The 13236-nt window shown below is 42.9% G+C and overlaps 2 protein-coding genes across 9 annotated transcripts in view; one reads left to right on the plus strand and one right to left on the minus strand.

Annotated features, from left to right (window-relative positions):
• kiaa1109 (KIAA1109 ortholog) overlaps positions 1 to 13003 on the minus strand; it is a 527093-nt gene extending 514090 nt beyond the window's left edge. For all 8 annotated transcript variants that reach the window (XR_005944164.1, XM_041196895.1, XM_041196846.1 and 5 more), the window contains exon 1: positions 12883 to 13003. The gene's annotated coding sequence lies outside the window, so the exon portion shown is untranslated. The remainder of the gene's footprint in view (positions 1 to 12882) is intronic.
• LOC121283005 (14 kDa phosphohistidine phosphatase-like) lies at positions 2927 to 3277 on the plus strand. The gene has a single exon (XM_041196907.1). It carries the CDS (start codon positions 2927 to 2929, stop codon positions 3275 to 3277), a length of 351 nt encoding a protein of 116 aa, XP_041052841.1.
• Positions 13004 to 13236: the final 233 nt, after the last annotated feature.

Consider the following 13236-nt stretch of genomic DNA (forward strand, 5'->3'; position numbering starts at 1 on the left):
TGGTCAAATGTATAAATTTTAATAAGAGAGGCAATGGGAGAAAAAAGTTATAGCTCATGGAATTAAACAGGCAACATGGATACAAAATTGGCTAAGTAATAGGTGACAGAGGGTAATGGTCAATGGATATTTTTCGGGCTGGAGAAAGGTTTGTAGTGGAGTTCCCCAGGGATCAGTATTAGGACCCTTGCTTTCCCTGATATATATTAATGATCGAGATTTTGGTGTGAAGGGGACAATTTCAAAGTTTGCGAATGATACAAAACCTGGAAGCAATGTAAACTATGAGGAGAACAGTGTAGAACTTCAAAAGGACAAAGGTAAGTTGGTGGAGTGGACAGATAGGTGGCAGATGAAGTTCAGTGCAGAGAAGTCTGAGGTGATTCATTTTGGTTGGAAGAACATGGGCAGACAATATAAAATAAAGGGGTACAACTCTAAAGGGTATGCAGGAGCAGAGAGATTTGGGTGTATATATGCAAAAGTCAAAAGTGGCAAGACAAGTGGAGAGAGCAGTTAATAAAGCATACATTATCCTAGGCTTTATTAATAGGGGCACATATTACAAGAGTAAAGAGGTTATGCTGAACTTGTATAGGACACTAATTAGACCTCAACTGGAATTGTGTACAGCTCAGGGCATCACATTTTAGGAAGGATGTGAACACATTGGACAGAGTGCAGAAGAGGTTGACAAAAATGGTTCCAGAAACTTCAGTTATGAAGATAGACTGGGAAAGTTGGGACTGTTCTCCTTGGAGAGGAGAAGGCTTAAGAGGAGATCCAATAGAGGTGTTCAAAATCATGAGGGGGCTAGACAGAGGTTACAATGAGATCAGCCATGATCTTATTGAATGAGGGGGCAAAAGGCCTACTCCTGCTCCTAATTTATATGTTCACATGTAGAGTAGATAGGGAGAAACTATTCCCACTCGTAAAAGGATCGAGAATGAGAGGGCACATATTTAAAGTGATTTGCAAAAGCAGCAAACGTGATGTGAGAAAAACCTTTTTCATACAGCATGTGGTTTGGGTCTGGAATGTACTGCCTGGAAGTGTGGTGGAGGCAGGTTCAATCAAGGCATTCATGAGGGCATTAGATGATTATTTAAATAGAAACAATGTGCAAGGTTACAGGGAAAAGGCAAGAGAATGGCGCTGAGTCATAATGCTGATTTGGAGAGCCGATGTAGATACAGTGGGCTGAATGGCCTCCTTTTGCACTGTAACAACTCTGATTCTGTAAATGATTCAATTTCAAATGGAGTGTGGAAATGGAGAGACCTGAAGAAGAACTTGCACAAATCTTTCAAGGTAGCAGGACCTTGCCAAGAGGACCATTTAAAAAGTATTCAGGATCCCTAGCTTTATAAATAGCAGCATAGCATAATTTTTGCTTTTATAGGCTAAGCCTTTATAAATTACTGGTTGGGCCCCAGCTGAAATAGTACGTCCAATTCTGGACACCACACTTTAGGAAGCTTGTCAGCACTTTGGAGAGGGTTTTGAAGAAATCAACTGGAATGGTGCCAGGGGTGCAAGACTTCTTTCATAGAGAAAGTAGAGGGGTTGTTCTCCTTAGAACAGAGAATGTTATAGGGAGATTTAATAGTGCTCAAAATTATGTTGGATTCTGATAGAGTAAATATGGAGGAACCATTTCCAATGACAGAGCGGTCAGTGACCAAACCACACAAATTTAAAATAACTGGCAAATGAAACAGAGGTGAGATTACAGAATTTTTTTCTAATGCAGCAAGCTGTTATGATCTGGAGCAAACTTCCTTAAAGGGTGGTGGAAGAAGAGTCAAAATATTTTTTTTTTTTGCTGAGGGCTCTTTTTGAGATTTTTCTGAGATAACAGAGCACAGCTATCTCAAAGGGTTGTAGGACTGGAGGAATTTACAGAGATGGGAAGGGGCAAAGCCATGGAGGGATTTGAAAAAGGATGAGAATTTTAAAATTGGTGTGTTAGTCAATCAGGAGTCAATGTCAGTGAGCACAGTGTTAATGGATGATGGAATAACAACAAAATCATCAAAGCCCTACCCATTGCATTAACATCATAATTTATTGGCACACTCCTTTAAGGCATGGTCATACTCTCTCCAGGCGAACATTTGCTGCATGTAAAAGGAAGCTCATCTCTAGGTATCTCGTATGCTTCCAAAGGAGAAACAGAAAAGAGCAATGTAACTCATTCCCACTGTAAGGAGCAAGGAATGAACTGATGCTGACTTTTCAGCTCTGAAATGAGATTTCTCACAGGGGACTTTATGAATCAATGCAAGATAGTTAACAGGAAAATAAGCATGAAGAATACTTTCTAATACATCAGAGCTGCACAGCAAGTGTGCACAGGTTCATGTGTGCATAGGCAAGTTTAGAACAGAAGTCAGGACACTATTTCTTTACACCAAGAGTTATCAACCGTTATAATAAGTGAGCAGCTACAGAGTTTTAAGTAAGTCCAGTGTCCTTACGTTGAGGAACAAAGCAATGAAAAGGCAGAAGCACACATATTCGGGAATGATGAAATTAAATGGCCCAAAGCCCATCTGAACTTGTCTGGAGACTCCCTTACGATCCCAGCAGCTGTTTCACACTAGGGCCTTGAAAGAGATCATTTAACTTCTTACTTGGGGCTAATGTATGCTAGAGGAAACCAGGGAAGAAAATAACTGAAAAAGGGAAGTCTCAGCTTCGGTAATTAACAACAAAATTACAAATTCATTATCTATTGTAATTTTAGTAGGTTTTTGTTCACTGAAACTAACACATTCAAAATAACAGATGGATATCATCAATTAGTAAAAGCTAATGTAACACAAAAGGTGCTATAGTAGCCCATAGAAAAGGACAATTAACTACTCAGTTTTCCCAAGCTCAGGTTTCAAAGTTACTTATTATTTATAATTGTAAAGGAATGGCAGCAGATTTGCAGATGGTGGATGATGTGCGGATTGACCCAGACAGGCTGTTTAAATATGTTTTAATCCAGGTTTGGCAGGACAACGGGAGTAGCCGAGAGAAGAACATCATGCGGGGCTGGGCCACGGCAGAGTATCATGCTGATATCTACGATCAGGTGTCTACTTGGATTGAGAAACATGTTCTGCATTGTGAGTGCCAGGGCAGTGATCAAATTAACCACAATGGTGCAGAGAAGAAGATCCACGTGTATGGATACTCCATGGGCTTTGGCCAGGCAAAGCACAAAGTAACAACAGCGATCCTGAAATCCAGGTACCCAGACAAGTGTGACCTGGGCAAATGAGGGTTACTGAGGTGGCCTGGCTCTGGCTGCTCTGTCTCCTGGGCCACAGCACAGCACAACTGTTCCAGTGTATGGATCCTTGTATCAGGAGCTCAGCTCATTTCTCTGGACTCTGAAAACCCTGAATTCAAATTCCACTATCTGCTTTGGTGGGATTTGAACCTGGGTCCCCAGAGTGGGTGTCTGGATTATTTTTTTTTAAATATACTTTATTCATGAAATATCTGAACGAACATTAAAAAACATTTCTAAATTGCCATCACAAAAAGTGCAATCATATTCAACTTTTACACATGGATCACAAGGTGCTTCAATACGATCAATGAATATTACAGTCATTTCAACATGGTCATTACAGACAGTCAGACAGTGCAATGGTATTGGAGTTTTAAACATGGATGCATACATTCACTGCGAGCTGTACAACCCGAGGGGTCTATACAATTCCCAGCCCCTCAGTGCACTATGGCAGAAAAGTCTTAAACAGCGACCTTTCCCCATTGTGCCTTTGCGGCAGCTGCCCCAAGCTATAGTGCATCCCTCAGCATGCAGTCTTGGACCTTGGAATGTGCCAGTCTGCAACACTCAGTCGGGGACAACTCTTTGCACTGGAAGACCAACACGTTTCGGGCAGACCAAACAGCATCTTTCACCGAGTTGATGATCCTCCAGCTGCAGTTGACGTTTGTCTCGGTTGTGTCCCTGGGAACAGCCAGTAGAGCACAGAGTCCTGTGTCACAGCACTGCTTGGGATGAACCTCGACAAAACCACTGCATCTCTCTCTAGACCTTCTTTGCAAAGGCACATTCCACAAGGTGGTGAACAATGTCTCTTCCCCAACCACAGACTCCTCGAGGGCAATGTGCAGAGGGGGTGAGACTCCTGGTTTGTAGGAAGGATCTGACGGGGAGGGTCTCTCTCACCCCCAGCCAAGCTACATCTTGGTGCTTGTTGGAAAGTTCCGGCGATGAGGCATTCTGCCAAATGACTTTGACAGGCTGCTCGGTGAACCAGCCGACAGGATCCACCATCTCCTTTTCCCGCAGGGCGTCAAGGACATTACGTGCCAGCCACTGCCTGATGGACTTGTGGTCAAAGGCATAAATTTTTCCATGAGGGACAAGTGGTACGGCACGGACCAACTACTTGGAGCGTTCCATGGCAGCGTGGCCAGACCCATCCTTCGCAACACTGGGGACTGGTAGAACCTCAGCTTGGTGCTTGTGTACCGAGGGTCTACACACAGTTTGATGCAGCCACACACAAAGATGGCCATCAAGATGAGGGCGATGTTGGGCACTTTTGTCCCCCTTTAACTAGAGGCTTGTACATCATTGTGTCTGGATTATTCACCGAGTGACAATACCACTGTGCCACCGCCTCCCCCTAAACAGGAAAGGTTCTGTCCCTGGGAAGTCTCGAACCACCAACCTTTCAGTTAACAGGCAAATGCCCTGACCATCGCGCCACAGAGACTGACACACTGGATGGAGATGCACTGATCATGTTTGATTGAGATCTGAATTAAATTATCACCAAATCTTCAACAAAAAAAGTTAGTTAACCTGAGATTCACACCTGCACTGCATTTACATTTTATTAAGTTAGGTAAAAAAGTTTTCAATTCAACGTCCCTATTGCCAGAATTAAAAATCACCCTGGTACCAATCGACATTGTCTTCAAACTCAAAATGTAAACAAACACAAGATAAAGCATTTAATGTGTGTTAATTCAGTTATCTGAATATTGCTATACATTTTGCTCTCTTGAAGTCTTTCATCATATCTCAGATTTCTCCAATACCCAGAAACAGGAGCTTTCAACAACGTTATACCAAAAAGCAGAATGATTTTCAAATGGAGAGAAATTGTGAAATGTTGGCAAAGGGATCTAGATGTCCCTGTACACAAATCACAAGTTAGCATGCAGGTATCGTAAGCAATTAGGAATTTATTACGGACTTGAGTACAATAGCAAAGAAGTCTTATTAAAATTGTATACCGTTTTGATAAGACCACACCTGGAGTACTGTGTAGATTTTCCTCGCAAAGGAAGGAATAGCCTAAACCTGCTCCTATTTATGTTCTTAAAATTTTAATGAATAAAGGAATCATGTGACCATGTGATGATACTACAATACCTACCACAAAATAAGCACTTTAATTAACTATTTTCAATAATGAGGCAACAATATTGGCAAAGGAACATGGCATGTTCCATGAGCTCCTGTTCTTGCAGTAGCAAGGGCTGGATGGGAACAGAACAAGATGGTCAGTGGTATAAAGAGCTGAATAGGGGCAGAACAAGACAGGTGGGAAGTATAAAAAGGGAAAACAAGACCAACAAGGGTATAGAGCTGACGAGAGCAAAAGAGACCATTGGGGGTATAAGAAGCTGGGTGAGAGCAGAACGAGCCCAGTGGGGGTATAAAGAGCTGGATGGGAGAATGAGATTGGCGGGGACAGAACGAGCCCAGTGGGGGTGTAAAGAGGTGGGTGAGAGCAGAACAAGACTTGCAGGGGTAAAAAGAGTTCGGAAAGGAGCCGGACTGCACGATAAAAAGTGAAAAATATCAAAGTGTGACATTAGAGGAACGCAATTGTTCATTGAGGCTCTCCCTAGTTCTCTTGTTTTCTCTCTCTGGCACATTGGTTTAAAATAGGTATCAGGAAATTTAAAAATTCAGTTGGGGTAAGTATAGCAATAAGTGGATTCATATTAAGAGTATTAGCACAGAGCAGCTCTAGAGACATTGTTTAAACAATTAAACTTTCATTTAAGTACTAGCGACATTCTGAAAGAGGAAATTTAATTTTTTTTTTTTAAGATCATGGATGGGCAGCTGAAACCTGTTGCTTGCAATTCCTGCATCATGTGGGAACTTCAGGACATTTCACATATCTTGGGGGAGCCATTTGTATAGGAAATGTCAAATAAAAACAGAAAATGCTGGAAAAATTCAGGAGGTCTGGCAGCATCCAGGAAGTATAGGAAGTGTCCCCAATGTCCCCAGCTGCTTCAACTTGAGCTCAGGATTTCCAAACATGAGAGGTAGCTGGAGTCACAGCAGAGCATCAAGGAGGAGGAGTGTTTCCTGATCATACAATCCAGGAGGTAGCCATCCCATAGGCAGGGTGTTCAGGATAGTGGATGCACGGCCTCAGAGTAGGAAGAGGCAGGAAGTGCAGGAATCTTCGGGATGTGCCACTCAACTAGGTACACACCACTGGCTGGGAGTGATGACACCTTGAACGAGTGCAGGCCAGACCATGGCACCAATAAGCAAAGGACTGCATGGGGTTGAGTAAAGTATAAAAATACTATTGTTATAGGAGATTCCATAGTTAGGGGGGCAGACAGGCATTCTGTAACCATCATCAAGAGTCCTACATGGTGTGTTGCATCCCTGCTGCCATTGTAAAGGACATCACAGAGAGAGTGCAGAATATTCTGCAGGGGAAAAGAGACTAAGCACATTGCTACCAACAACACAGAGAGCAGACAGGCCTCAGTGGGGGCTTTCAGGAGCTCGGAAGGTAATTAAAAAGTAGGACCTTAAAAGGTAATAATCTCTGGATTATTCCGAGTGCCATGCGATAGAGGGAGTAAAAATAGGAAGATGGGGAGGTTAGTGCATGGCTTGAGACATGATGCAGGAGGTAAGACTTCAGATTCTTAGGGATTTGGGACAGGGACCAGTTTTGGGCAGGAGACACTAATTCAAATAGGCAGGCTGCATGTCAGCAGGACTGAGAATAATGTCTTTACAAGGAGGCTCGCTAGTGTGGTTGCAAAGGTTTAAACTAAAATGGCAGAGGGAAGTAGGAAAGAGAAATAAGGTGCATAAAAGGCATGAAACGTTGGCTAGTACTAAAGAAGTAGCACGACATTCAATAGAAGTTGACTAAGAAGGACTGCGAGGAATACAGGGGCAGGTTTAGAATGCATGTATGTAAATGCACACAGTGGCGAATAAGGTTGGCGAGCTACAAGCACAAATAGCTGTGTAGGAATATGGTACAGTGACAATAATGGAAACGTGGCTGAAAAATGGTGAGGAGTGAAAATTTAATATTCAGGGGTACCAAGTGTTCAGAAAAGATAGGGAAGAAAAGGGCAGTACTGATTAGGGAAGGCATTGGCAGGGGTTTCACATGGAGATGATGGCCCCACCCACCAATCAGAAAGTCAGGGTACAGGTAAGTGGGTGGGGCCAGGTCATATCAGGTAGGCAAGGTTTGGAGGTTGGGGGGCATTGCGACAATGACAGTTAAGCCATGCAACTGGAGCAGCCCTCCACAGGCCACAGGGTGCCCAAACAGGAGGGTCCCATCCCCATCCTGAACCACAGAGGAGTTACCAGCTTTTACTGTGTGGCCTGCCCAGGTGGCAAAGTGCTCCCTACCAGTGGTAAAATACCACCAGTGGTGGGAAGAGACCCCTAAGTGGCCAACTGATCTAATGACAGGCCTATCACCTTCTCCACTGCTGGCAAAATACCAGTGGATGTAGGTAGGTAACAGGCACAACCAACCCTCTGCCATCCCACCCAATTTTATCCCCCACCCCACCTTAATTACCCAAATATTGACTGGGTAAAGACAAAGGCAGAGGAAGAACATGTTCAGGAGAACATCATTGACCAGTATATTCTCACTCCAATTAGGAAGAAGAATCTGGTGCTGGGGAATGAGGTGGCCTAAGTGGACCAACAGTCTTGGTGGAACACTTGGGTAAGAGTGGCCATCAAATCATAATATTTTAGGTAATTAACAGAGAAGAGGAAAGAACAATCTAAAGTAGAAATAAAAACAAAGTGCTGGAAAAACCTCAGCAGATCTGGCAGCATCCATGGACAGAGAAACAGGGTTAACATTTCAAGTCCTTCTTCAGAACTCAATCTGAAGTCGAACTTATAAATTGGAAGAGAGCTAACATCACTAGGAGGGGAGGGGATCTAACTAGGATGAAATGGAACCAAAGACCGACAGAAAAACAAAGGGTGATCTTTAAGGAGATGTTTCAGGGACAGGCTAGGAACATTCCAATAAGTGGGGAACGTAGGGGAACCAAAGCCAGGGCTCCTTGAATGAGATAGGAGATAGAGAATATTGGGAAACAAAAAAAAAAGAGGGTGTATGATGCATGTCAGGTAAATTCATCAAGCAAGAACCATACCAAATATAGTAAATTGAGAGGGGAAATGAAGAGGAAAATAAGACTGGCAAGAGAGAATGTGAGAATAGAGTGGCAGTTAACATAAAAGGGAACCCAAAAATCTTCTACCTGCATATAAATAGTAAGCAGATAGTAAGAGGCAGGGTGGGGCTTATTAGGACAAAGGGGAAGATATAATGCTAGAGGCACAGGACAAGGCGAGAATGCTTAGTAAACATTGGTGCAAGTACTCAAAGGAAGAGGATGCTGACAAAATATAGTAGAAGCAGAGATGGTACAGGTAATGGGATGCAGTAAAAATTGATAGGCAGGATGTACTGGAAAGGTTGGCTACGCTTAAAATGGATATGTGGCCTGGTCCTGATGGTTTACATCCAGACTACTGAGGGAAGTGGGGGTGAAAATAGTGGAAGGGCTTGCCATAATCTTCCAATCTTCATTATATACAGAAGAGGTACCAGAGGAGTGGGATTTGGCAAAAGTACAAGAAAACATTTTAGTACTACAGGCTGCTTAATTGAACATCAGTGGTGGGTAAGGTTTTAGAAACAATAATCTGGAAAAAAAAAATAACAGGCAGCCAGGGGACCAACCCTGGTTTAATGAGGCAGTGCTTGGTGCAGCATCGGGCATACCTAAAAATGTGGTGCCAATCTGTTGAAAAGACAGGGATGGCAAGACAAGTTAGGAGAAAAGAGAGAAAGGAAGTGAGAGAAAAGGGGAAATGGCAGGGAAAGGAATGAATCTGGAGCAGCAGCCAAACCATGCATATTGGAATCTAAATGGCATGGTTACAGATAGATCATGATAGCAATGCTCTGAAATTTATGAATAGAGAGGAAACAATACATAGAGAAAATTTAGATTTAAAGTCAGACGTCCAATAAAGTTAATACAAGTTGAGTGGAATCAGCACTGAACTGATGTCCCGGTGCCAAGACAGACAAGTGAGACCAGAGGCTATTCATCAGGCAGGGCATTTATGATTTATTTCTGTGGCCATATTAAAACAACTACTGTTGGTGCCTAGAATTACTTCATTGTAAACATGATCACAAGACAATTCTATTCATTTAAGGTGTCAGCCAAAAAGCTGTGGCTCAAGCCACACACCAGAGCAGTGGTTCTCAAACATTTTCAGCGGCGAACCACTTAGACGGGGCAAAAGACCCAGAAGACCACAGAGTAGTCCAACCCACCTGCATTCGCTTGCCACTGCAAGAAAACTCATCAGAATTAATGATAACCTGTGGAGATTACAAATATGTTGCTGCTTTTTCTTTCCTGAATATATTAAATTTACAGGCATTTTTACCTAATGTCATAAGTAAATTAATTCATGCCAAAAACAAAACTATAGGCATTTCCATATCATAAACACTAATATTACAAGAGAACATGTTTATTTGAAACATTCCAATCTGTGCTATAAAAATCATCACAATAATCTAAGAAACTAATACTTATCTTACATCTATATTAACCAACAAAAATCAACAATTACATAAATCTTGCTTATAAAACTACATTGTTGCTCATGCTTATGAACACTCATGCGACACAGGCAGGAGCTGGTCTGATTGTGCGACATCACACGAGTGATAGGGATGAGGATTCGGGCCTGTTCTCTCATTATGGCCTCAGCGACTTGCATCTTGGACCACCCTGCAGACCACATTTTGGGGAGCACTGCTTTAAGGTTTGAGCACTTAAACACAGAGTGCAGAAGAGGTCCTTTGGTCCATCGAGTCTGCACCAACACCTGAGAAACACCTGACCTACCCACCTAATCCCACTTACCAGCACTCGGCCCATAGCCTTGAACGTTATGACATGCCAAGTGCTCATCCAGGTACTTTTTAAAGGATGTGAGGCAACCCACCTCCACCACCCTCCCAGGCAGCGCATTCCAGATCGTCACCACCCTCTGGGTAAAAAAGTTTTTCCTCACATCCCCCCTAAACCTCCTGCCCCTCACCTTGAACTTTTCCCCCTTCGTGACTGACCTTTCAACTAAAGGGAACAGCTGCTCCCTATTCACCCTGTCCATGCCCCTCATAATCTTGTACACCTCATTCAGGTCACTCCTCAGACTTCTCTGCTCCAACAAAAACAACCCAAGTCTATCCAACCTCTCTTCATAACTTAAAACGTTTCATCCCAGGCAGCATCCTGGTGAATCTTCTCCGCATCTCCTCCAGTGCAATCACATCCTTCCTATAATGTGGCAACCAGAATGGCACACAGTACTCCAGCTGTGGCCTCATCAAGGTTCTATACAACTCAACCTGATCTCCCTATTTTTGTAATCTATGCCTCGACTGGTAAAGGCAAGAGTCCCATATGCCTTTTTCACCACCCCACTAACATGCCCCTCCGCCTTCAGAGATCTAGGCTGACACTTCTGTGCAGTCTTGGTGGAGTGCTGCACTGCCAGAGGTGCCTACATTTGGATAAGATGTCAAACCGAGATTTCATTTGCCATCAGGCAAATGCAAAAAAAAAACCCACAACTTCATACGAAGAGGAGTTGGGAATGCCCCTAGTGTGTCCTGGCCAACATTTACCTCATAACCAACGTCTAAAATAGATGATCTAGTAATTTATTTCATGGTAGCTTGTGGGGCCTTGCAGCATTCAAAATGAATGCCGCATTGCCTAGGTTACAATAGTGACTACACTTCAAAAGTACTTCATTTGCTCTGAAGCGCTTTGAGACTTCCCTAGTTCATAAAAGGCAAAACATAGATGCAAGACTTTTTCTTTCTTTATGGCGAATTCCTCTTTTGTAAAGTATGCCCTATTGCTTGCCAACAAATTCACATCAGCAAAATTCTTATCCTGTAGCCTTTAGAGCATACAGGACGGCATTTTCATAAACTTACTCAAACATTTCTTTCATTCAGTAACTAAGCAGACTGGTGATGGCATTGCAAAAAAAAAATGTAAAATTTTAAATGATCATCCCACAAAGGTTACCAGAGCATATTTATAGTTATTTGCGACAAAAAAAGTGGGTCAAGGCTAATTGCTACAGCAGAATAAAAGGAATTTTTGTCCTGCCGTAAACATAGGGCACAGAAAGATTAATTTCCTTGAACTGACATCCTCCACCTTGCTGTGCGTAACTATAATCAAATTATTCAAGGTATGGAAAAAATGTTCAATTTTTTCTCTACATAATTCTGAGCAATGCAAAGATCAAAGCTGATCAGCAATCTGCATTATTTTGGTCATCATTCTCTAGCTCCACATGTTTAATTTTTGCTCTGTAACGTGAACCATTACTTGCACCATAACAAAGCTTTACTGATGTCCAAACAAGTTACGAGACTTGAATAATTTTCCCCACAGTATATGTTGCTTAGCGTTGTTTCCCAGTCCAGACCAAAGTGTTAGCCTGTTAAAATAAACTCTATTGCTCCATGACACTTGCCTAATCCCTCCCATCAGTGACAAGACAGACAGCTTTGTGGAAAAGAGACAGAATATGGAAAGAAGCTTTCTTTAAAGTGGCATGAAATACATTTAAGAAGTTCTCATCAAATTAAAAACCAATCCTCATTAAATTAAAAACCAATAAAATATCATGGTCAAAGTTCTGAAAATGTCCATGAAATAAAAAGGGGAGAACAAAAGCCAATTTTACTAAAAGAAAAACCTCTTCATACTCAACATCATGCTTCGTTTAGAGAATATCCACTTCCTGTACATATAAATGCTAATTATTGAGAAGGCTTTGCAGGAGCTGCCACACAACCTACTAATTAATAGCGATCTAAAAGCCTGCCACACTGCCTACTATCTATTGCTAAGTGAAATGGCACAGAAAATAAAGTTATGGATGGATAATTCAATACGTTTATGGCCACACAGTAAATTTTAACATTTTAGACAAAAACAACTGGAAGTCCATACAATCTCAAACCAATTTAGAGCCAATTTTAGATTCATTATGAATAGTAACAATTTCAAACCCCCATAAAAACGATGTTGTCATCAAAATAGCCTAGGTTTACCCAAGAATGGGGAGGGGGGGGATTTGCATCAGGGAGGGCAAATAATTCAGCAGCAAAACAAGAATCGATCCTCTTTTAGAGTACCTCCTAGTGATACGCATGCGCCTGTCAAGAAGCGCAATGCCTACCGGGAGATGTGGTCGCCTGAATTGTTTTGAACTCTCCAGATTCCGTCAACCGCCAGCCCCGCGGGTACTGGGAGCTGCACCTACTCATCCGGTCTCTAAAAATCATTTTCAAAAAACGGTATGTTTCGTTGCTAAACGGGGATTATCGTTCCGGCCTTTGCCCTCTTCCTCCAGCCAGCCCGAAACGCCACCCTCCAACGCTCCGGCATTGAAATGCACCCCATTTCCCCTCTGCCCGATTGTCCCTCGAATTTCCCGTACCCGGGTTGTCTCCTTACCGTTCACTCATAGTGCCGAGGGCACCGGCTGCATCCTGAGCCAGGCGCTGGGACTGGCAGCGACTCGCTGCGAGGAAGTGCGAACTACACAAGATGACGCGAGATGACTCTGAGCCAGCGCATGGTACGCATGCGCGCCCAGGCAGGTGGCGGCTTGTTGCTGCAATTGTGTACCGAATGACGAATCACACCCCACTTTTAACGTGCGGGTTTAACGCATGGCTATTTCCCCATTGAAATTGGGAGGGCATTAAGTTAAGTATAACACCAACTACTGGAAACACTCAGCAGGTCAGGTAGCATCTGTGGAGAGAGGAACAGAGTTAACGGGGACAATTTTATCTGCCCGCGCCC

The sequence above is a fragment of the Carcharodon carcharias genome, chromosome 1 (assembly GCF_017639515.1).
Source record: "Carcharodon carcharias isolate sCarCar2 chromosome 1, sCarCar2.pri, whole genome shotgun sequence".
In the NCBI taxonomy this organism is placed as follows: Eukaryota; Metazoa; Chordata; class Chondrichthyes; order Lamniformes; family Lamnidae; genus Carcharodon; species Carcharodon carcharias.